We start from the raw sequence: 27825 nt of genomic DNA, 5'->3' as shown, positions 1-27825 counted from the left end.
CATCAGTAGTTCTTTAGATATGGATATCACTAAACAATGTATTGCAGCTAACATCAGTAGTTCTTTAGATATGGATATCACTAAACAATGTATTGCACCTAACATCAGTAGTTCTTTAGATATGGATATCACTAAACAATGTATTGCACCTAACATCAGTAGTTCTTTAGATATGGATATCACTAAACAATGTATTGCACCTAACATCAGTAGTTCTTTAGATATGGATATCACTAAACAATGTATTGCACCTAACATCAGTAGTTCTTTAGATATGGATATCACTAAACAATGTATTGCTGCTAACATCAGTAGTTCTTTAGATATGGATATCACTAAACAATGTATTGCACCTAACATCAGTAGTTCTTTAGATATGGATATCACTAAACAATGTATTGCACCTAACATCAGTAGTTCTTTAGATATGGATATCACTAAACAATGTATTACACCTAACATCAGTAGTTCTTTAGATATGGATATCACTAAACAATGTATTGCACCTAACATCAGTAGTTCTTTAGATATGGATATCACTAAACAATGTATTGCACCTAACATCAGTAGTTCTTTAGATATGGATATCACTAAACAATGTATTGCAGCCTAACATCAGTAGTTCTTTAGATATGGATATCACTAAACAATGTATTGCACCTAACATCAGTAGTTCTTTAGATATGGATATCACTAAACAATGTATTGCACCTAACATCAGTAGTTCTTTAGATATGGATATCACTAAACAATGTATTGCACCTAACATCAGTAGTTCTTTAGATATGGATATCACTAAACAATGTATTGCACCTAACATCAGTAGTTCTTTAGATATGGATATCACTAAACAATGTATTGCACCTAACATCAGTAGTTCTTTAGATATGGATATCACTAAACAATGTATTGCACCTAACATCAGTAGTTCTTTAGATATGGATATCACTAAACAATGTATTGCACCTAACATCAGTAGTTCTTTAGATATGGATATCACTAAACAATGTATTGCACCTAACATCAGTAGTTCTTTAGATATGGATATCACTAAACAATGTATTGCACCTAACATCAGTAGTTCTTTAGATATGGATATCACTAAACAATGTATTGCACCTAACATCAGTAGTTCTTTAGATATGGATATCACTAAACAATGTATTGCACCTAACATCAGTAGTTCTTTAGATATGGATATCACTAAACAATGTATTGCACCTAACATCAGTAGTTCTTTAGATATGGATATCACTAAACAATGTATTGCACCTAACATCAGTAGTTCTTTAGATATGGATATCACTAAACAATGTATTGCACCTAACATCAGTAGTTCTTTAGATATAGATATCACTAAACAATGTATTACACCTAACATCAGTAGTTCTTTAGATATGGATATCACTAAACAATGTATTACACCTAACATCAGTAGTTCTTTAGATATGGATATCACTAAACAATGTATTGCTCCTAACATCAGTAGTTCTTTAGATATGGATATCACTAAACAATGTATTGCACCTAACATCAGTAGTTCTTTAGATATGGATATCACTAAACAATGTATTGCACCTAACATCAGTAGTTCTTTAGATATGGATATCACTAAAACAATGTATTACACCTAACATCAGTAGTTCTTTAGATATGGACAGGGCCGGATTTCCCAATAGGCACAGTAGGCATGTGCCTACAGGCGCACTGCAGTGAGGGGCGCCTGCCTGTAAGAGACAGTGACTGTTATCTGCAATTTTTTATTATTTTTTGCATTGAAATTCTGCGGCTCCGTGTGCCAGCCAATGAGGCGCCACGTCAGTGATGTCACACTCACTGACCCTGATGCGGAGCTGACTGCGCAAGAAGGAGGAGAGAAGAGGAGGAGGAGGACTGTCACCTGCCTGGGGTCGGGAGAATTAATTAGAAGCAGCAGCCAGCATCACTGTGAGTACATTAAATTGAGACACTTTCACATTGTTTGAGTTCTCTTTTAATGTGGACATCTCCTGTCCTGTCTGGCCTGGGGCACACAAGGCAATGTTTCTCTCCCTGACAGTCCCCGCGCTCCCTCCTCTCTCTACATTCCTTCCTGTAGCTCTGCGCGAGCTCCTCATTCAGATGACGTCTCACCCACCGGGGTGTCGCGTGTCTCATCACTGCAGGTTTAGTCTCAAGAAAGATTCTAGTTCTAATCCATTGAAAAGGAACGCTTTCTCTCTGTGTGGTCTCCCAGTCACTTGACCCCTTGACCCAGCCTGTTAGATAAAGGAATCTCTCACTTGCCCCAGCTTATCTTGTGTTTCCTGCTGCATAATAGACAGTAACAGACAGTACATAAATATATTTTAAATTATAGAATGCTAATGTTATAGCATCAAATTGCATGATTAGGTTATTTACTGGAATATAGCAAACATCTAAATATAAATAAGGGCATCTCAAAACAAAGAAAAAATTAAGAGCTGTTTGATAATGCAATAACCTCAGTTTTTAAATAAATGTGATTAAAATCCAACTGCAAGCTATGGGTGTGACAGTTAGTGACCGGGAAACATGTTAGAGACAAAGTGGATTAAAGATTAGCAATTTAAAAAAATATATATATTGCATGTTGAAATCTGATACTCAGACCTATACATGAAATTTAATATGTATGTATGGCACACACACCAAGCATGGAATATTGCCTGATTTATGTATTACAAAGCAGCAGCAAGATAGAGACACAGGTAGTGATGTCACTGTAACTGCATACAATTGAGTACCATATGTAGGCACATTTAGATATATGCTCCTGTTGTGGCCCCTTTTGAAGTGATTGTGGGCAACTGGGCACCTCTTCTGCTGCTCTGCACATCTGCAGCAAAATAAAACATGGCTGGTTGCTCCAATTCATAAAAACATATATAAACTGACCTGCCAGATCTACAGGTAACTCAAATCCATCCATATTATCTTCAAAGAAGGGCTGTTAAACTGGTGAATGGTGACCTCATGACCTTAAAAGGGTCAAACACCTTGTAATTACTCTTTTTGCTTCATAAATTAACATACTAATCAAGTGCATTGCTGCTCTACATATAACTGATAATAATAATAATAATGTGTGACAACATGACAATGTTCTGAATAAATGAACATTTTACTTGCTGCAATTGTTTTTCAATGGCCCAATTGCCCCTAAATTATAATTTAACTTTTTTTTTATTACAAAGTGCTTCATACACCTTATATATTTATCATTTAGAGGAGATGAAAGAGGTGATAGAAACCTTAAAATCCGTGAGGGATTTAAAAACAAAACAAAGATGAAAGCATTTTTCACAAAACTGTTGTAGAAAGAACAATATATTTATAAGTTTTTTTTGTCTAAATACAATAACAACCCTTAGATGTTAGTAACAGTAAATCCTGTATATGATTCAGAAAAACTGGGCTTTAATGCTATACACCAATTTTTTTTAAGCTGTCCTAAATAATAATAATAATAAAAAAAATCACCCTAATTTTTTTCACTTTTTTTGTGAGGAAGGGGGGGGGGGGGCGCTTCAGGTTTTTGTGCCTACAGGCACCTGAGATGTAAATCCGGCCCTGGATATGGATATCACTAAACAATGTATTGCTCCTAACATCAGTAGTTCTTTAGATATGGATATCACTAAACAATGTATTGCTGCTAACATCAGTAGTTCTTTAGATATGGATATCACTAAACAATGTATTGCACCTAACATCAGTAGTTCTTTAGATATGGATATCACTAAACAATGTATTACACCTAACATCAGTAGTTCTTTAGATATGGATATCACTAAACAATGTATTGCACCTAACATCAGTAGTTCTTTAGATATGGATATCACTAAACAATGTATTGCTGCTAACATCAGTAGTTCTTTTAGATATGGATATCACTAAACAATGTATTGCTGCTAACATCAGTAGTTCTTTAGATATGGATATCACTAAAACAATGTATTGCACCTAACATCAGTAGTTCTTTAGATATGGATATCACTAAACAATGTATTACACCTAACATCAGTAGTTCTTTAGATATGGATATCACTAAACAATGTATTACACCTAACATCAGTAGTTCTTTAGATATGGATATCACTAAACAATGTATTGCACCTAACATAATAAGTTCTTTAGATATGGATATCACTAAACAATGTATTGCTGCTAACATCAGTAGTTCTTTAGATATGGATATCACTAAACAATGTATTACACCTAACATCAGTAGTTCTTTAGATATGGATATCACTAAACAATGTATTACACCTAACATCATTAGTTCTTTAGATATGGATATCACTAAACAATGTATTACACCTAACATCAGTAGTTCTTTAGATATGGATATCACTAAACAATGTATTACACCTAACATCAGTAGTTCTTTAGATATGGATATCACTAAACAATGTATTGCACCTAACATTAGTAGTTCTTTAGATATGGATATCACTAAACAATGTATTGCTGCTAACATCAGTAGTTCTTTAGATATGGATATCACTAAACAATGTATTACACCTAACATCAGTAGTTCTTTAGATATGGATATCACTAAACAATGTATTACACCTAACATCAGTAGTTCTTTAGATATGGATATCACTAAACAATGTATTACACCTAACATCAGTAGTTCTTTAGATATGGATATCACTAAACAATGTATTACACCTAACATCAGTAGTTCTTTAGATATGGATATCACTAAACAATGTATTGCACCTAACATCAGTAGTTCTTTAGATATGGATATCACTAAACAATGTATTACACCTAACATCAGTAGTTCTTTAGATATGGATATCACTAAACAATGTATTGCACCTAACATCAGTAGTTCTTTAGATATGGATATCACTAAACAATGTATTGCACCTAACATCAGTAGTTCTTTAGATATGGATATCACTAAACAATGTATTGCTGCTAACATCAGTAGTTCTTTAGATATGGATATCACTAAACAATGTATTGCACCTAACATCAGTAGTTCTTTAGATATGGATATCACTAAACAATGTATTACACCTAACATCAGTAGTTCTTTAGATATGGATATCACTAAAACAATGTATTACACCTAACATCAGTAGTTCTTTAGATATGGATATCACTAAACAATGTATTGCACCTAACATCAGTAGTTCTTTAGATATGGATATCACTAAACAATGTATTGCACCTAACATCAGTAGTTCTTTAGATATGGATATCACTAAACAATGTATTGCTGCTAACATCAGTAGTTCTTTAGATATGGATATCACTAAACAATGTATTGCACCTAACATCAGTAGTTCTTTAGATATGGATATCACTAAACAATGTATTGCACCTAACATCAGTAGTTCTTTAGATATGGATATCACTAAACAATGTATTAGCACCTAACATCAGTAGTTCTTTAGATATGGATATCACTAAACAATGTATTGCACCTAACATCAGTAGTTCTTTAGATATGGATATCACTAAACAATGTATTGCACCTAACATCAGTAGTTCTTTAGATATGGATATCACTAAACAATGTATTGCACCTAACATCAGTAGTTCTTTAGATATGGATATCACTAAACAATGTATTGCTGCTAACATCAGTAGTTCTTTAGATATGGATATCACTAAACAATGTATTGCACCTAACATCAGTAGTTCTTTAGATATGGATATCACTAAACAATGTATTGCACCTAACATCAGTAGTTCTTTAGATATGGATATCACTAAACAATGTATTGCAGCCTAACATCAGTAGTTCTTTAGATATGGATATCACTAAACAATGTATTACACCTAACATCAGTAGTTCTTTAGATATGGATATCACTAAACAATGTATTGCAGCTAACATCAGTAGTTCTTTAGATATGGATATCACTAAACAATGTATTACACCTAACATCAGTAGTTCTTTAGATATGGATATCACTAAACAATGTATTGCACCTAACATCAGTAGTTCTTTAGATATAGATATCACTAAACAATGTATTGCACCTAACATCAGTAGTTCTTTAGATATGGATATCACTAAACAATGTATTGCACCTAACATCAGTAGTTCTTTAGATATGGATATCACTAAACAATGTATTGCACCTAACATCAGTAGTTCTTTAGATATGGATATCACTAAACAATGTATTGCAGCTAACATCAGTAGTTCTTTAGATATGGATATCACTAAACAATGTATTACACCTAACATCAGTAGTTCTTTAGATATGGATATCACTAAACAATGTATTACACCTAACATCAGTAGTTCTTTAGATATGGATATCACTAAACAATGTATTGCACCTAACATCAGTAGTTCTTTAGATATGGATATCACTAAACAATGTATTGCTGCTAACATCAGTAGTTCTTTAGATATGGATATCACTAAACAATGTATTACACCTAACATCAGTAGTTCTTTAGATATGGATATCACTAAACAATGTATTACACCTAACATCAGTAGTTCTTTAGATATGGATATCACTAAACAATGTATTACACCTAACATCAGTAGTTCTTTAGATATGGATATCACTAAACAATGTATTACACCTAACATCAGTAGTTCTTTAGATATGGATATCACTAAACAATGTATTGCACCTAACATCAGTAGTTCTTTAGATATGGATATCACTAAACAATGTATTGCTGCCTAACATCAGTAGTTCTTTAGATATGGATATCACTAAACAATGTATTGCACCTAACATCAGTAGTTCTTTAGATATGGATATCACTAAACAATGTATTACACCTAACATCAGTAGTTCTTTAGATATGGATATCACTAAACAATGTATTACACCTAACATCAGTAGTTCTTTAGATATGGATATCACTAAACAATGTATTACACCTAACATCAGTAGTTCTTTAGATATGGATATCACTAAACAATGTATTGCACCTAACATCAGTAGTTCTTTAGATATGGATATCACTAAACAATGTATTGCAGCCTAACATCAGTAGTTCTTTAGATATGGATATCACTAAACAATGTATTGCACCTAACATCAGTAGTTCTTTAGATATGGATATCACTAAACAATGTATTGCACCTAACATCAGTAGTTCTTTAGATATGGATATCACTAAACAATGTATTGCTCCTAACATCAGTAGTTCTTTAGATATGGATATCACTAAACAATGTATTACACCTAACATCAGTAGTTCTTTAGATATGGATATCACTAAACAATGTATTACACCTAACATCAGTAGTTCTTTAGATATGGATATCACTAAACAATGTATTGCACCTAACATCAGTAGTTCTTTAGATATGGATATCACTAAACAATGTATTGCACCTAACATCAGTAGTTCTTTAGATATGGATATCACTAAACAATGTATTGCACCTAACATCAGTAGTTCTTTAGATATGGATATCACTAAACAATGTATTGCACCTAACATCAGTAGTTCTTTAGATATGGATATCACTAAACAATGTATTGCAGCCTAACATCAGTAGTTCTTTAGATATGGATATCACTAAACAATGTATTTGCACCTAACATCAGTAGTTCTTTAGATATGGATATCACTAAACAATGTATTGCACCTAACATCAGTAGTTCTTTAGATATGGATATCACTAAACAATGTATTGCACCTAACATCAGTAGTTCTTTAGATATGGATATCACTAAACAATGTATTGCACCTAACATCAGTAGTTCTTTAGATATGGATATCACTAAACAATGTATTGCTCCTAACATCAGTAGTTCTTTAGATATGGATATCACTAAACAATGTATTGCACCTAACATCAGTAGTTCTTTAGATATGGATATCACTAAACAATGTATTGCACCTAACATCAGTAGTTCTTTAGATATGGATATCACTAAACAATGTATTGCACCTAACATCAGTAGTTCTTTAGATATGGATATCACTAAACAATGTATTGCACCTAACATCAGTAGTTCTTTAGATATGGATATCACTAAACAATGTATTGCTGCTAACATCAGTAGTTCTTTAGATATGGATATCACTAAACAATGTATTGCTGCTAACATCAGTAGTTCTTTAGATATGGATATCACTAAACAATGTATTGCACCTAACATCAGTAGTTCTTTAGATATGGATATCACTAAACAATGTATTACACCTAACATCAGTAGTTCTTTAGATATGGATATCACTATACAATGTATTGCACCTAACATCAGTAGTTCTTTAGATATGGATATCACTAAACAATGTATTGCACCTAACATCAGTAGTTCTTTAGATATGGATATCACTAAACAATGTATTGCTGCTAACATCAGTAGTTCTTTAGATATGGATATCACTAAACAATGTATTGCAGCTAACATCAGTAGTTCTTTAGATATGGATATCACTAAACAATGTATTGCACCTAACATCAGTAGTTCTTTAGATATGGATATCACTAAACAATGTATTGCACCTAACATCAGTAGTTCTTTAGATATGGATATCACTAAACAATGTATTGCACCTAACATCAGTAGTTCTTTAGATATGGATATCACTAAACAATGTATTGCACCTAACATCAGTAGTTCTTTAGATATGGATATCACTAAACAATGTATTGCACCTAACATCAGTAGTTCTTTAGATATGGATATCACTAAACAATGTATTGCACCTAACATCAGTAGTTCTTTAGATATGGATATCACTAAACAATGTATTGCTGCTAACATCAGTAGTTCTTTAGATATGGATATCACTAAACAATGTATTACACCTAACATCAGTAGTTCTTTAGATATGGATATCACTAAACAATGTATTGCACCTAACATCAGTAGTTCTTTAGATATGGATATCACTAAACAATGTATTGCACCTAACATCAGTAGTTCTTTAGATATGGATATCACTAAAACAATGTATTGCACCTAACATCAGTAGTTCTTTAGATATGGATATCACTAAAACAATGTATTGCACCTAACATCAGTAGTTCTTTAGATATGGATATCACTAAACAATGTATTGCACCTAACATCAGTAGTTCTTTAGATATGGATATCACTAAACAATGTATTGCACCTAACATCAGTAGTTCTTTAGATATGGATATCACTAAACAATTTATTTCAACCTAACATCAGTAGTTCTTTAGATATGGATATCACTAAACAATGTATTACACCTAACATCAGTAGTTCTTTAGATATGGATATCACTAAACAATGTATTGCACCTAACATCAGTAGTTCTTTAGATATGGATATCACTAAACAATGTATAGCACCTAACATCAGTAGTTCTTTAGATATGGATATCACTAAACAATGTATTAGCACCTAACATCAGTAGTTCTTTAGATATGGATATCACTAAACAATGTATTGCACCTAACATCAGTAGTTCTTTAGATATGGATATCACTAAACAATGTATTACACCTAACATCAGTAGTTCTTTAGATATGGATATCACTAAACAATGTATTGCACCTAACATCAGTAGTTCTTTAGATATGGATATCACTAAACAATGTATTACACCTAACATCAGTAGTTCTTTAGATATGGATATCACTAAACAATGTATTGCTGCTAACATCAGTAGTTCTTTAGATATGGATATCACTAAACAATGTATTGCTGCTTACATCAGTAGTTCTTTAGATATGGATATCACTAAACAATGTATGCACCTAACATCAGTAGTTCTTTTAGATATGGATATCACTAAACAATGTATTGCACCTAACATCAGTAGTTCTTTAGATATGGATATCACTAAACAATGTATAGCACCTAACATCAGTAGTTCTTTAGATATGGATATCACTAAACAATGTATTGCACCTAACATCAGTAGTTCTTTAGATATGGATATCACTAAACAATGTATTGCACCTAACATCAGTAGTTCTTTAGATATGGATATCACTAAACAATGTATTACTCCTAACATCAGTAGTTCTTTAGATATGGATATCACTAAACAATGTATTGCACCTAACATCAGTAGTTCTTTAGATATGGATATCACTAAACAATGTATAGCGCCTAACATCAGTAGTTCTTTAGATATGGATATCACTAAACAATGTATTGCACCTAACATCAGTAGTTCTTTAGATATGGATATCACTAAACAATGTATTGCTCCTAACATCAGTAGTTCTTTAGATATGGATATCACTAAACAATGTATTACACCTAACATCAGTAGTTCTTTAGATATGGATATCACTAAACAATGTATTGCTGCTAACATCAGTAGTTCTTTAGATATGGATATCACTAAAACAATGTATTGCACCTAACATCAGTAGTTCTTTAGATATGGATATCACTAAAACAATGTATTGCACCTAACATCAGTAGTTCTTTAGATATGGATATCACTAAACAATGTATTGCTGCTAACATCAGTAGTTCTTTAGATATGGATATCACTAAACAATGTATTACACCTAACATCAGTAGTTCTTTAGATATGGATATCACTAAACAATGTATTGCTGCTAACATCAGTAGTTCTTTAGATATGGATATCACTAAACAATGTATTGCTGCTAACATCAGTAGTTCTTTAGATATGGATATCACTAAAACAATGTATTGCACCTAACATCAGTAGTTCTTTAGATATGGATATCACTAAACAATGTATTACACCTAACATCAGTAGTTTCTTTAGATATGGATATCACTAAACAATTATTACACCTAACATCAGTAGTTCTTTAGATATGGATATCACTAAACAATGTATTACACCTAACATCAGTAGTTCTTTAGATATGGATATCACTAAACAATGTATTGCTGCTAACATCAGTAGTTCTTTAGATATGGATATCACTAAACAATGTATTACACCTAACATCAGTAGTTCTTTAGATATGGATATCACTAAACAATGTATTACACCTAACATCAGTAGTTCTTTAGATATGGATATCACTAAACAATGTATTACACCTAACATCAGTAGTTCTTTAGATATGGATATCACTAAACAATGTATTGCACCTAACATCAGTAGTTCTTTAGATATGGATATCACTAAACAATGTATTGCACCTAACATCAGTAGTTCTTTAGATATGGATATCACTAAACAATGTATTGCACCTAACATCAGTAGTTCTTTAGATACAGATATCACTAAACAATGTATTGCACCTAACATCAGTAGTTCTTTAGATATGGATATCACTAAACAATGTATTGCACCTAACATCAGTAGTTCTTTAGATATGGATATCACTAAACAATGTATTGCACCTAACATCAGTAGTTCTTTAGATATGGATATCACTAAACAATGTATTGCTGCTAACATCAGTAGTTCTTTAGATATGGATATCACTAAACAATGTATTGCTGCTAACATCAGTAGTTCTTTAGATATGGATATCACTAAACAATGTATTGCACCTAACATCAGTAGTTCTTTAGATATGGATATCACTAAAACAATGTATTACACCTAACATCAGTAGTTCTTTAGATATGGATATCACTAAACAATGTATTACACCTAACATCAGTAGTTCTTTAGATATGGATATCACTAAACAATGTATTGCACCTAACATCAGTAGTTCTTTAGATATGGATATCACTAAACAATGTATTTCTCCTAACATCAGTAGTTCTTTAGATATGGATATCACTAAACAATGTATTGCACCTAACATCAGTAGTTCTTTAGATATGGATATCACTAAACAATGTATTACACCTAACATCAGTAGTTCTTTAGATATGGATATCACTAAACAATGTATTACACCTAACATCAGTAGTTCTTTAGATATGGATATCACTAAACAATGTATTGCACCTAACATCAGTAGTTCTTTAGATATGGATATCACTAAACAATGTATTGCACCTAACATCAGTAGTTCTTTAGATATGGATATCACTAAACAATGTATTGCTGCTAACATCAGTAGTTCTTTAGATATGGATATCACTAAACAATGTATTGCAGCTAACATCAGTAGTTCTTTAGATATGGATATCACTAAACAATGTATTACACCTAACATCAGTAGTTCTTTAGATATGGATATCACTAAAACAATGTATTACACCTAACATCAGTAGTTCTTTAGATATGGATATCACTAAAAAATGTATTACACCTAACATCAGTAGTTCTTTAGATATGGATATCACTAAACAATGTATTGACACCTAACATCAGTAGTTCTTTAGATATGGATATCACTAAACAATGTATTGCACCTAACATCAGTAGTTCTTTAGATATGGATATCACTAAACAATGTATTGCACCTAACATCAGTAGTTCTTTAGATATGGATATCACTAAACAATGTATTGCACCTAACATCAGTAGTTCTTTAGATATGGATATCACTAAACAATGTATTGCAGCTAACATCAGTAGTTCTTTAGATATGGATATCACTAAACAATGTATTGCACCTAACATCAGTAGTTCTTTAGATATGGATATCACTAAACAATGTATTACACCTAACATCAGTAGTTCTTTAGATATGGATATCACTAAACAATGTATTGCACCTAACATCAGTAGTTCTTTAGATATGGATATCACTAAAACAATGTATTGCACCTAACATCAGTAGTTCTTTAGATATGGATATCACTAAACAATGTATTGCACCTAACATCAGTAGTTCTTTAGATATGGATATCACTAAACAATGTATTGCAGCCTAACATCAGTAGTTCTTTAGATATGGATATCACTAAACAATGTATTGCACCTAACATCAGTAGTTCTTTAGATATGGATATCACTAAACAATGTATTGCACCTAACATCAGTAGTTCTTTAGATATGGATATCACTAAACAATGTATTACACCTAACATCAGTAGTTCTTTAGATATGGATATCACTAAACAATGTATTGCACCTAACATCAGTAGTTCTTTAGATATGGATATCACTAAACAATGTATTACACCTAACATCAGTAGTTCTTTAGATATGGATATCACTAAACAATGTATAGCGCCTAACATCAGTAGTTCTTTAGATATGGATATCACTAAACAATGTATTACACCTAACATCAGTAGTTCTTTAGATATGGATATCACTAAACAATGTATTGCACCTAACATCAGTAGTTCTTTAGATATGGATATCACTAAACAATGTATTGCACCTAACATCAGTAGTTCTTTAGATATGGATATCACTAAACAATGTATTGCACCTAACATCAGTAGTTCTTTAGATATGGATATCACTAAACAATGTATTGCACCTAACATCAGTAGTTCTTTAGATATGGATATCACTAAAACAATGTATTGCACCTAACATCAGTAGTTCTTTAGATATGGATATCACTAAACAATGTATTGCCCCTAACATCAGTAGTTCTTTAGATTTGGATATCACTAAACAATGTATTGCAGCTAACATCAGTAGTTCTTTAGATATGGATATCACTAAACAATGTATTACACCTAACATCAGTAGTTCTTTAGATATGGATATCACTAAACAATGTATTACACCTAACATCAGTAGTTCTTTAGATATGGATATCACTAAACAATGTATTGCACCTAACATTAGTAGTTCTTTAGATATGGATATCACTAAACAATGTATTGCTGCTAACATCAGTAGTTCTTTAGATATGGATATCACTAAACAATGTATTACACCTAACATCAGTAGTTCTTTAGATATGGATATCACAAAACAATGTATTACACCTAACATCAGTAGTTCTTTAGATATGGATATCACTAAACAATGTATTGCACCTAACATTAGTAGTTCTTTAGATATGGATATCACTAAACAATGTATTGCTGCTAACATCAGTAGTTCTTTAGATATGGATATCACTAAACAATGTATTACACCTAACATCAGTAGTTCTTTAGATATGGATATCACTAAACAATGTATTACACCTAACATCAGTAGTTCTTTAGATATGGATATCACTAAACAATGTATTACACCTAACATCAGTAGTTCTTTAGATATGGATATCACTAAACAATGTATTACACCTAACATCAGTAGTTCTTTAGATATGGATATCACTAAACAATGTATTGCACCTAACATTAGTAGTTCTTTAGATATGGATATCACTAAACAATGTATTGCTGCTAACATCAGTAGTTCTTTAGATATGGATATCACTAAACAATGTATTACACCTAACATCAGTAGTTCTTTAGATATGGATATCACTAAACAATGTATTACACCTAACATCAGTAGTTCTTTAGATATGGATATCACTAAAACAATGTATTACACCTAACATGAGTAGTTCTTTAGATATGGATATCACTAAATAATGTATTACACCTAACATCAGTAGTTCTTTAGATATGGATATCACTAAACAATGTATTACACCTAACATCAGTAGTTCTTTAGATATGGATATCACTAAACAATGTATTACACCTAACATCAGTAGTTCTTTAGATATGGATATCACTAAACAATGTATTGCACCTAACATCAGTAGTTCTTTCGATATGGATATCACTAAAACAATGTATTGCACCTAACATCAGTAGTTCTTTAGATATGGATATCACTAAACAATGTATTGCTGCTAACATCAGTAGTTCTTTAGATATGGATATCACTAAACAATGTATTGCACCTAACATCAGTAGTTCTTTAGATATGGATATCACTAAACAATGTATTGCTGCTAATATCAGTAGTTCTTTAGATATGGATATCACTAAACAATGTATTGCTGCTAACATCAGTAGTTCTTTAGATATGGATATCACTAAACAATGTATTGCACCTAACATCAGTAGTTCTTTAGATATGGATATCACTAAACAATGTATTGCACCTAACATCAGTAGTTCTTTAGATATGGATATCACTAAACAATTTATTGCACCTAACATCAGTAGTTCTTTAGATATGGATATCACTAAACAATGTATTGCTGCTTACATCAGTAGTTCTTTAGATATGGATATCACTAAACAATGTATTGCTGCTAACATCAGTAGTTCTTTAGATATGGATATCACTAAACAATGTATTGCACCTAACATCAGTAGTTCTTTAGATATGGATATCACTAAACAATGTATTACACCTAACATCAGTAGTTCTTTAGATATGGATATCACTAAAACAATGTATTACACCTAACATCAGTAGTTCTTTAGATATGGATATCACTAAAACAATGTATTACACCTAACATCAGTAGTTCTTTAGATATGGATATCACTAAACAATGTATTGCACCTAACATCAGTAGTTCTTTAGATATGGATATAACTAAACAATGTATTGATGCTAACATCAGTAGTTCTTTAGATATGGATATCACTAAACAATGTATTGCTGCTAACATCAGTAGTTCTTTAGAAATGGATATCACTAAACAATGTATTGCACCTAACATCAGTAGTTCTTTAGATATGGATATCACTAAACAATATATTGCACCTAACATCAGTAGTTCTTTAGATATGGATATCACTAAACAATGTATTGCACCTAACATCAGTAGTTCTTTAGATATGGATATCACTAAACAATGTATTGCTGCTAACATCAGTAGTTCTTTAGATATGGATATCACTAAACAATGTATTACACCTAACATCAGTAGTTCTTTAGATATGGATATCACTAAAACAATGTATTGCACCTAACATCAGTAGTTCTTTAGATATGGATATCACTAAACAATGTATTGCACCTAACATCAGTAGTTCTTTAGATATGGATATCACTAAACAATGTATTACTCCTAACATCAGTAGTTCTTTAGATATAGATATCACTAAAACAATGTATTACACCTAACATCAGTAGTTCTTTAGATATGGATATCACTAAACAATGTATTGCACCTAACATCAGTAGTTCTTTAGATATGGATATCACTAAAACAATGTATTGCACCTAACATCAGTAGTTCTTTAGATATGGATATCACTAAAACAATGTATTGCACCTAACATCAGTAGTTCTTTAGATATGGATATCACTAAAACAATGGTGCCCATGTACGAGAAACACTGAGAAATAACGAAAACTCAATGAACAAATCAAACAAAAGCAATTGAAATAGCTCAACACAACAAATGCTTCAAGTGGGTTCTCCAAATTCAACTGAAAATGTAACTTTTAATGAATTCTGCAGTCTCAAAATTATTCAACCCCTTCACAGCAAGCATATTTAGTCCTTAGTAGAGGACCGTTTTGCTGTTATGACCTGTTGCAAACTAGGTGCATAGCCAGACACCAACTTCTGGCAGCGTTCCTGAGGAATCTTAGCCCATTCCTCATTAGCAATGACTTGCAGTTAAGTAATATTCTTTGGTTTGCGTGCTGCAACCACCTTCTTCAAATCCCACCAGAGATTTTCTATGGGGTTTAAGTCAGGTGACTGTAATGGCCAATGTAGAATCTTCCAGTACTTCTTCAGCAACCAAGCCTTGGTGGAATTTGAGGTATGCTTGGGATAATTGACCTGTTGGAAGGTCCAATGACGTCCAAGCTTCAGCTTACTCACAGACAACATAACATTTTCTCATAGGATTTACTGATACTTCAATGAATCCATCTTACCTTCTACACACTGCAGTTTTCCAATGTCAGAGGATGCAAAGCAGCCCCAGAGCATCACCGAGCCACCACCATGCTTAAACGTAGAGTGCTCGTTTCAGCTTATGCTTCATTCTTCTTCCTCCAGACATACTGCTGATCCATTGGGCCGAAAAATTCCAGTTTTGTTTCATTGCTCTACAGAACACAATTTCAACATTTCTGTTGCTTATTTATATGATTTCGAGCATATTGCAGTCAACTTTTCTTGTGCTTTTGGGTCAGTATTGATGTACGTCTTGGCCTTCTGGCAATCTTCTGCATTTAGTATGCGCCTTACAGTCCAAACTGAAACCTCAGTGCATGTTGCCACCAAGTCTTACTGCAGGTCTTTTGCAGTCACTCGAGGGTTTTTCTCAAGCTGCCTTTTCAGAAATCTGGTTGCAGCCGTTGTTAGCTTCCGTGTTCTGCCCCGTCTAGGTAGTGTAACCACTGTTCCTTTAACTTTGAACTAGCAAACTATGCTTCCAACGGTGTCTCTAGGAACATTCAGTGCTTTTGCTATCTTTTGTTATCCTGTTCCTTGTTTGTGAAGGGCGATGATCTCTTTTCTTAACTTTTTGGACCATTCATTTTACTTAGCCATATTTCTAACATGCAGTCAAACGTGACACTCAACAAACCCCGAGCCAGTGTAACTGTATTGTGTAATGTATTTATATTTCACGTTGTTAGTATGAGTGTAACTGTATTGTGTAATGTATTTTTATTTCATGTTGTTAGTATGAGTGTAACTGTATTGTGTAATTTATTTTTATTTGACGTTGTTAGTATGAGTGTAACTGTATTGTGTAATGTATTTATATTTCACGTTGATAGTATGACTGTAACTGTATTGTGTAATGTATTTTTATTTCATGTTGTTAGTATGAGTGTAACTGTATTGTGCAATGTATTTTTATTTCATGTTAGTATGAGTGTAACTGTATTGTGTAATGTATTTTTATTTCATGTTGTTAGTATGAGTGTAACTGTATTGTGTAATGTATTTATATTTCATGTTGTTAGTATGAGTGTAACTGTATTGTGTAATGTATTGTTATTTCACATTGTTAGTATGAGTGTAACTGTATTGTGTAATGTATTTTTATTTCATGTTGTTAGTATGAGTGTAACTGTATTGTGCAATGTATTTATATTTCACGTTGTTAGTATGAGTGTAACTGTATTGTGTAATGTATTTTTATTTCATGTTGTTAGTATGAGTGTAACTGTATTGTGTAATGTATTTTTATTTGACGTTGTTAGTATGAGTGTAACTGTATTGTGTAATGTATTTATATTTCACGTTGTTAGTATGACTGTAACTGTATTGTGTAATGTATTTTTATTTCACGTTGTTAGTATGACTGTAACTGTATTGTGTAATGTATTTATATTTCATGTTGTTAGTATGAGTGTAACTGTATTGTGTAATGTATTTATATTTGACGTTGTTAGTATGAGTGTAACTGTATTGTGTAATGTATTGTTATTTCACGTTGTTAGTATGAGTGTAACTGTATTGTGTAATGTATTTTTATTTCATGTTGTTAGTATGAGTGTAACTGTATTGTGTAATGTATTTTTATTTCATGTTGTTACTATGAGTGTAATTGTATTGTGTAATGTATTTATATTTCACATTGTTAGTATGAGTGTAACTGTATTGTGTAATGTATTTTTATTTCATGTTGTTAGTATGAGTGTAACTGTATTGTGTAATGTATTGTTATTTCACGTTGTTAGTATGAGTGTAACTGTTTTGTGTAATGTATTTATATTTCATGTTGTTAGTATGAGTGTAACTGTATTGTGTAATGTATTTTTATTTGACGTTGTTAGTATGAGTGTAACTGTATTGTGTAATGTATTTATATTTCACGTTGTTAGCATGACTGTAACTGTATTGTGTAATGTATTTTTATTTCACGTTGTTAGTATGACTGTAACTGTATTGTGTAATGTATTTATATTTCATGTTGTTAGTATGAGTGTAACTGTATTGTGTAATATATTTTTATTTCATGTTGTTAGTATGAGTGTAACTGTATTGTGTATTGTTTTTTTATTTCACATTGTTAGTATGAGTGTAACTGTATTGTGTAATGTATTTTTATTTCACGTTGTTAGTATGAGTGTAACTGTATTGTGTAATGTATTTTTATTTCACGTTGTTATTATGACTGTAACTGTATTGTGTAATGTATTTATATTTCATGTTGTTAGTATGAGTGTAACTGTATTGTGTAATGTATTGTTATTTCATGTTGTTAGTATGAGTGTAACTGTATTGTGTAATATATTTTTATTTCATGTTGTTAGTATGAGTGTAACTGTATTGTGTATTGTTTTTTTATTTCACATTGTTAGTATGAGTGTAACTGTATTGTGTAATGTATTTTTATTTCACGTTGTTAGTATGAGTGTAACTGTATTGTGTAATGTATTTTTATTTCATGATGTTAGTATGAGTGTAACTGTATTGTGTAATGTATTTTTATTTCATGTTGTTAGTATGAGTGTAACTGTATTGTGTAATGTATTTTTGATTCGATTGGTTACCTCTTTTTATGTTTTACAAAACAGTTAACCACAGCTCTGAGGACACACTAACCGGATGAGTGTTAACTTGAATTGTGCTCAAGTGATCATGTTTACTTTCAACTTGTAATAGCAGCGCAATTTAAATTGTACGCAAGCGAACTCTAAAACCCAATATCGCTTTTAGGCACAAACATTTGTACTCCACTCAAAATCTGGCCCATAGCGCTATATATAGCGCTAATGTGTTTGTACGCCCATTGTAATCTAGGATTAAAAGTGTTGTTTTTTTTGTGTACTTAAGTGTAAGAATTTACTGCTTAATTTAATTTATTTGAATTTTAATTGAACTGCATTTTGCTGCATAATCATACAAATGTGGATTATTAATATGATTTTAATGTATCATTTAATTATGATTCTACTATATACTTTTAATATGAACTTTAAATGGCTTATTATTGTATGCATTTCTTCATCACAGATATCTATGGTACGCTTCTTAGTGCCAGCCGTCAATATAAATTTGCCTGACCAGAAACCTGTAGTGACAGATGTTTTTGTAAAATCTCAGCTGACCAGAGAGCTTAGAGATCAGAACTATAATGTGGGTCTTGCTGACCACTGAGATTTAACACACAACAAAGAATATCCCACCTTAAGATCTCTGCTCTGTGACAGCAACCAATCCTGAATATATCCCTTAGGGTCCCGGGAGAAGCTGAGCATAAAATCTCTCTGTATCTTCAGCTGATTAATTGACTCAATGGTCTCATGGATCTGTGGACATAAAAGAATAACAAAGAAAGATTGTACTGTAGATATAAGAGACAAACCTCCTTATATACCTAAAGATAGCCCAGATATATCAAGATGTTCCCCTAATGTATCAAAATAATCCCCTGATGTAATATCATGTTCCCCTGATGTAATATGTTCCCCTGATATAATATGTTCCCCTGATGTAATATGTTCCCCTGATGTAATATGTTCCCCTGATGTAATATGTTCCCCTGATGTAATATGTTCCCCTGATATAATATGTTCCCCTGATGTAATATGTTCCCCTGATGTAATATGTTCCCCTGATGTAATATGTTCCCCTGATGTAATATGTTCCCCTGATATAATATGTTCCCCTGATGTAATATGTTCCCCTGATGTAATATGTTCCCCTGATATAATATGTTCCCCTGATGTAATATGTTCCCCTGATGTAATATGTTCCCCTGATATAATATGTTCCCCTGATGTAATATGTTCCCCTGATATAACATGTTCCCCTGATATAATATGTTCCCCTGATGTAATATGTTCCCCTGATGTAATATGTTCCCCTGATATAATATGTTCCCCTGATATAATATGTTCCCCTGAAATAATATGTTCCCCTGATATATGTTCCCCTGATGTAATATGTTCCCCTGATATAACATCATGTTCCCCTGATATAATATGTTCCCCTGATGTAATATCATGTTCCCCTGATATAATATGTTCCCCTGATATAATATCATGTTCCCCTGATATAATATCATGTTCCCCTGATATAATATCATGTTCCCCTGATATAATATCATGTTCCCCTGATATAATATCATGTTCCCCTGATGTAATATCATGTTCCCCTGATGTAATATGTCCCCCTGATATAATATGTTCCCCTGATATAATATGTTCCCCTGATGTAATATCATGTTCCCCTGATATAATATGTTCCCCTGATGTAATATCATGTTCCCCTGATATAATATCATGTTCCCCTGATATTATATGTTCCCCTGATATAATATGTTCCCCTGATGTAATATCATGTTCCCCTGATGTAATATGTTCCCATGATATAATATGTTCCCCTGATATAATATGTTCCCCTGATGTAATATCATGTTCCCCTGATATAATATGTTCCCCTGATATAATATCATGTTCCCCTGATATAATATCATGTTCCCCAGATATAATATGTTCCCCTGATATAATATGTTCCCCTGATGTAATATCATGTTCCTCTGATATAATATGTTCCCCTGATATAATATGTTCCCCTGATGTAATATCATGTTCCTCTGATATAATATCATGTTCCCCTGATATAATATCATGTTCCCCAGATGTAATATCATGTTCCCCAGATGTAATATCATGTTCCCCTGATGTAATATCATGTTCCCCTGATATAATATGTTCCCCTGATATAATATGTTCCCCTGATGTAATATCATGTTCCCCTGATGTAATATCATGTTCCCCTGATGTAATATCATGTTCCCCTGATGTAATAGCATGTTCCCCTGATGTAATATGTTCCCCTGATATAATATGTTCCCCTGATGTAATATCATGTTCCCCTGATGTAATATGTTCCCCTGATGTAATATCATGTTCCCCTGATGTAATATGTTCCCCTGATGTAATATGTTCCCCTGATATAATATGTTCCCCTGATGTAATAGCATGTTCCCCTGATGTAATATGTTCCCCTGATATAATATGTTCCCCTGATGTAATATCATGTTCCCCTGATGTAATATCATGTTCCCCTGATATAATATGTTCCCCTGATATAATATGTTCCCCTGATGTAATATCATGTTCCCCTGATGTAATATCATGTTCCCCTGATGTAATATGTTCCCCTGATGTAATATGTTCCCCTGATATAATATGTTCCCCTGATGTAATAGCATGTTCCCCTGATGTAATATGTTCCCCTGATATAATATGTTCCCCTGATGTAATATCATGTTCCCCTGATGTAATATCATGTTCCCCTGATATAATATGTTCCCCTGATGTAATATCATGTTCCCCTGATGTAATATCATGTTCCCCTGATGTAATATCATGTTCCCCTGATATAATATGTTCTCCTGATATAATATGTTCCCCTGATATAATATGTTCCCCTGATATAATATCATGTTCCCCTGATGTAATATGTTCCCCTGATGTAATATCATGTTCCCCTGATATAATATGTTCCCCTGATGTAATATCATGTTCCCCTGATGTAATATCATGTTCCCCTTATATAATATGTTCCCCTGATGTAATATCATGTTCCCCTGATGTAATATGTTCCCCTGGTGTAATATCATGTTCCCCTGATGTAATATCATGTTCCCCTGATATAATATCATGTTCCCCTGATGTAATATCATGTTCCCCTGATGTAATATCATGTTCCCCTGATGAAATATCATGTTCCCCTGATATAATATCATGTTCCCCTGATGTAATATCATGTTCCCCTGATGTAATATCATGTTCCCCTGATGTAATATCATGTTCCCCTGATATAATATGTTCCCCTGATGTAATAGCATGTTCCCCTGATGTAATATCATGTTCCCCTGATGTAATATCATGTTCCCCTGATGTAATATCATGTTCCTCTGATATAATATGTTCCCCTGATGTAATATCATGTTCCCCTGATGTAATATCATGTTCCCCTGATATAATATCATGTTCCCCTGATGTAATATCATGTTCCCCTGATGTAATATCATGTTCCCCTGATGTAATATCATGTTCCCCTGATATAATATGTTCCCCTGATGTAATAGCATGTTCCCCTGATGTAATATCATGTTCCCCTGATGTAATATTATGCTCCCCTGATGTAATACCATGTTCCCCTGATGTAATATCATGTTCCCCTGATGTAATATGTTCCCCTGATATAATATCATGTTCCCCTGATATAATATGTTCCCCTGATGTAATATCATGTTCCCCTGATATAATATGTTCCCCTGATATAAAATCATGTTCCCCTGATATATGTTCCCCTGATGTAATATGTTCCCCTGATATAATATCATGTTCCCCTGATATAATATCATGTTCCCCTGATGTAATATCATGTTCCCCTGATGTAATATGTTCCCCTGATATAATATGTTCCCCTGATATAAAATCATGTTCCCCTGATATAATATGTTCCCCTGATGTAATATGTTCCCCTGATGTAATATGTTCCCCTGATGTAATATGTTCCCCTGATGTAATATGTTCCCCTGATATAATATGTTCCCCTGATGTAATATGTTCCCCTGATGTAATATGTTCCCCTGATATAATATGTTCCCCTGATGTAATATGTTCCCCTGATGTAATATGTTCCCCTGATATAATATGTTCCCCTGATGTAATATGTTCCCCTGATATAACATGTTCCCCTGATATAATATGTTCCCCTGATGTAATATGTTCCCCTGATGTAATATGTTCCCCTGATATAATATGTTCCCCTGATATAATATGTTCCCCTGAAATAATATGTTCCCCTGATATATGTTCCCCTGATGTAATATGTTCCCCTGATATAACATCATGTTCCCCTGATATAATATGTTCCCCTGATGTAATATCATGTTCCCCTGATATAATATGTTCCCCTGATATAATATCATGTTCCCCTGATATAATATCATGTTCCCCTGATATAATATCATGTTCCCCTGATATAATATCATGTTCCCCTGATATAATATCATGTTCCCCTGATGTAATATCATGTTCCCCTGATGTAATATGTCCCCCTGATATAATATGTTCCCCTGATATAATATGTTCCCCTGATGTAATATCATGTTCCCCTGATATAATATGTTCCCCTGATGTAATATCATGTTCCCCTGATATAATATCATGTTCCCCTGATATTATATGTTCCCCTGATATAATATGTTCCCCTGATGTAATATCATGTTCCCCTGATGTAATATGTTCCCATGATATAATATGTTCCCCTGATATAATATGTTCCCCTGATGTAATATCATGTTCCCCTGATATAATATGTTCCCCTGATATAATATCATGTTCCCCTGATATAATATCATGTTCCCCAGATATAATATGTTCCCCTGATATAATATGTTCCCCTGATGTAATATCATGTTCCTCTGATATAATATGTTCCCCTGATATAATATGTTCCCCTGATGTAATATCATGTTCCTCTGATATAATATCATGTTCCCCTGATATAATATCATGTTCCCCTGATATAATATCATGTTCCCCAGATGTAATATCATGTTCCCCTGATGTAATATCATGTTCCCCTGATATAATATGTTCCCCTGATATAATATGTTCCCCTGATGTAATATCATGTTCCCCTGATGTAATATCATGTTCCCCTGATGTAATATCATGTTCCCCTGATGTAATAGCATGTTCCCCTGATGTAATATGTTCCCCTGATATAATATGTTCCCCTGATGTAATATCATGTTCCCCTGATGTAATATGTTCCCCTGATGTAATATCATGTTCCCCTGATGTAATATGTTCCCCTGATGTAATATGTTCCCCTGATATAATATGTTCCCCTGATGTAATAGCATGTTCCCCTGATGTAATATGTTCCCCTGATATAATATGTTCCCCTGATGTAATATCATGTTCCCCTGATGTAATATCATGTTCCCCTGATGTAATATCATGTTCCCCTGATATAATATGTTCCCCTGATATAATATGTTCCCCTGATGTAATATCATGTTCCCCTGATGTAATATCATGTTCCCCTGATGTAATATGTTCCCCTGATGTAATATGTTCCCCTGATATAATATGTTCCCCTGATGTAATAGCATGTTCCCCTGATGTAACATGTTCCCCTGATATAATATGTTCCCCTGATGTAATATCATGTTCCCCTGATGTAATATCATGTTCCCCTGATATAATATGTTCCCCTGATGTAATATCATGTTCCCCTGATGTAATATCATGTTCCCCTGATGTAATATCATGTTCCCCTGATGTAATATCATGTTCCCCTGATGTAATATCATGTTCCCCTGATATAATATGTTCTCCTGATATAATATGTTCCCCTGATATAATATGTTCCCCTGATATAATATCATGTTCCCCTGATGTAATATGTTCCCCTGATGTAATATCATGTTCCCCTGATATAATATGTTCCCCTGATGTAATATCATGTTCCCCTGATGTAATATCATGTTCCCCTTATATAATATGTTCCCCTGATGTAATATCATGTTCCCCTGATGTAATATGTTCCCCTGGTGTAATATCATGTTCCCCTGATGTAATATCATGTTCCCCTGATATAATATCATGTTCCCCTGATGTAATATCATGTTCCCCTGATGTAATATCATGTTCCCCTGATGAAATATCATGTTCCCCTGATATAATATCATGTTCCCCTGATGTAATATCATGTTCCCCTGATGTAATATCATGTTCCCCTGATATAATATCATGTTCCCCTGATGTAATATCATGTTCCCCTGATGTAATATCATGTTCCCCTGATGAAATATCATGTTCCCCTGATATAATATCATGTTCCCCTGATGTAATATCATGTTCCCCTGATGTAATATCATGTTCCCCTGATGTAATATCATGTTCCCCTGATGTAATAGCATGTTCCCCTGATGTAATATCATGTTCCCCTGATGTAATATCATGTTCCCCTGATGTAATATCATGTTCCTCTGATATAATATGTTCCCCTGATGTAATATCATGTTCCCCTGATGTAATATCATGTTCCCCTGATATAATATCATGTTCCCCTGATGTAATATCATGTTCCCCTGATGTAATATCATGTTCCCCTGATGTAATATCATGTTCCCCTGATATAATATGTTCCCCTGATGTAATAGCATGTTCCCCTGATGTAATATCATGTTCCCCTGATGTAATATTATGCTCCCCTGATGTAATACCATGTTCCCCTGATGTAATATCATGTTCCCCTGATGTAATATGTTCCCCTGATATAATATCATGTTCCCCTGATATAATATGTTCCCCTGATGTAATATCATGTTCCCCTGATATAATATGTTCCCCTGATATAAAATCATGTTCCCCTGATATATGTTCCCCTGATGTAATATGTTCCCCTGATATAATATCATGTTCCCCTGATATAATATCATGTTCCCCTGATGTAATATCATGTTCCCCTGATGTAATATGTTCCCCTGATGTAATATGTTCCCCTGATATAATATCATTTTCCCCTGATGTAATATCATGTTCCCCTGATGTAATATGTTCCCCTGATATAATATGTTCCCCTGATGTAATATCATGTTCCCCTGATGTAATATCATGTTCCCCTGATGTAATATGTTCCCCTGATGTAATATGTTCCCCTGATGTAATATCATGTTCCCCTGATGTAATATCATGTTCCCCTGATGTAATATCATGTTCCCCTGATGTAATATCATGTTCCCCTGATATAATATGTTCTCCTGATATAATATGTTCCCCTGATATAATATGTTCCCCTGATATAATATCATGTTCCCCTGATGTAATATGTTCCCCTGATGTAATATCATGTTCCCCTGATATAATATGTTCCCCTGATGTAATATCATGTTCCCTTGATGTAATATCATGTTCCCCTTATATAATATGTTCCCCTGATGTAATATCATGTTCCCCTGATGTAATATGTTCCCCTGGTGTAATATCATGTTCCCCTGATGTAATATCATGTTCCCCTGATATAATATCATGTTCCCCTGATGTAATATCATGTTCCCCTGATGTAATATCATGTTCCCCTGATGTAATATCATGTTCCCCTGATGTAATATCATGTTCCCCTGATGTAATATCATGTTCCCCTGATGTAATATCATGTTCCCCTGATGTAATATCATGTTCCCCTGATGTAATATCATGTTCCCCTGATGTAATATCATGTTCCCCTGATGAAATATCATGTTCCCCTGATGTAATATCATGTTCCTCTGATATAATATGTTCCCCTGATGTAATATCATGTTCCCCTGATGTAATATCATGTTCCCCTGATATAATATCATGTTCCCCTGATGTAATATCATGTTCCCCTGATGTAATATCATGTTCCCCTGATGTAATATCATGTTCCCCTGATATAATATGTTCCCCTGATGTAATAGCATGTTCCCCTGATGTAATATCATGTTCCCCTGATGTAATATTATGCTCCCCTGATGTAATATCATGTTCCCCTGATGTAATATCATGTTCCCCTGATGTAATATGTTCCCCTGATATAATATCATGTTCCCCTGATATAATATGTTCCCCTGATGTAATATCATGTTCCCCTGATATAATATGTTCCCCTGATATAAAATCATGTTCCCCTGATATATGTTCCCCTAATGTAATATGTTCCCCTGATATAATATCATGTTCCCCTGATATAATATCATGTTCCCCTGATGTAATATCATGTTCCCCTGATGTAATATGTTCCCCTGATGTAATATGTTCCCCTGATATAATATAATTTCCCCCTGATGTAATATCATGTTCCCCTGATTTAATATGTTCCCCTGATATAATATGTTCCCCTGATGTAATATCATGTTCCCCTGATGTAATATCATGTTCCCCTGATGTAATATGTTCCCCTGATGTAATATCATGTTCCCCTGATGTAATATCATGTTCCCCTGATGTAATATCATGTTCCCCTGATATAATATGTTCCCCTGATGTAATATGTTCCCCTGATATAATATCATGTTCCCCTGATGTAATATGTTCCCCTGATGTAATATCATGTTCCCCTGATGTAATATCATGTTCCCCTGATATAATATGTTCCCCTGATGTAATATCATGTTCCCC

General features: G+C 33.2%; 1 protein-coding gene across 3 annotated transcripts in view; it reads right to left on the bottom strand.

The window, feature by feature from the left end:
* The window catches only part of SMARCD3 (SWI/SNF related, matrix associated, actin dependent regulator of chromatin, subfamily d, member 3), a 526715-nt gene that overhangs the window by 24132 nt on the left and 474758 nt on the right, over positions 1 to 27825 (bottom strand). For all 3 annotated transcript variants that reach the window (XM_053713245.1, XM_053713246.1, XM_053713244.1), the window contains exon 11: positions 19834 to 19956. In XM_053713245.1, coding sequence (XP_053569220.1) covers positions 19834 to 19956 — 123 coding nt within the window. The remainder of the gene's footprint in view (positions 1 to 19833; positions 19957 to 27825) is intronic.

Source organism: Bombina bombina, chromosome 5, assembly GCF_027579735.1.
Source record: "Bombina bombina isolate aBomBom1 chromosome 5, aBomBom1.pri, whole genome shotgun sequence".
Lineage (NCBI taxonomy): Eukaryota > Metazoa > Chordata > Amphibia > Anura > Bombinatoridae > Bombina > Bombina bombina.
Note: the sequence above shows the minus strand (reverse complement) of the source record. Positions and strands in the feature narration are given on the sequence as shown.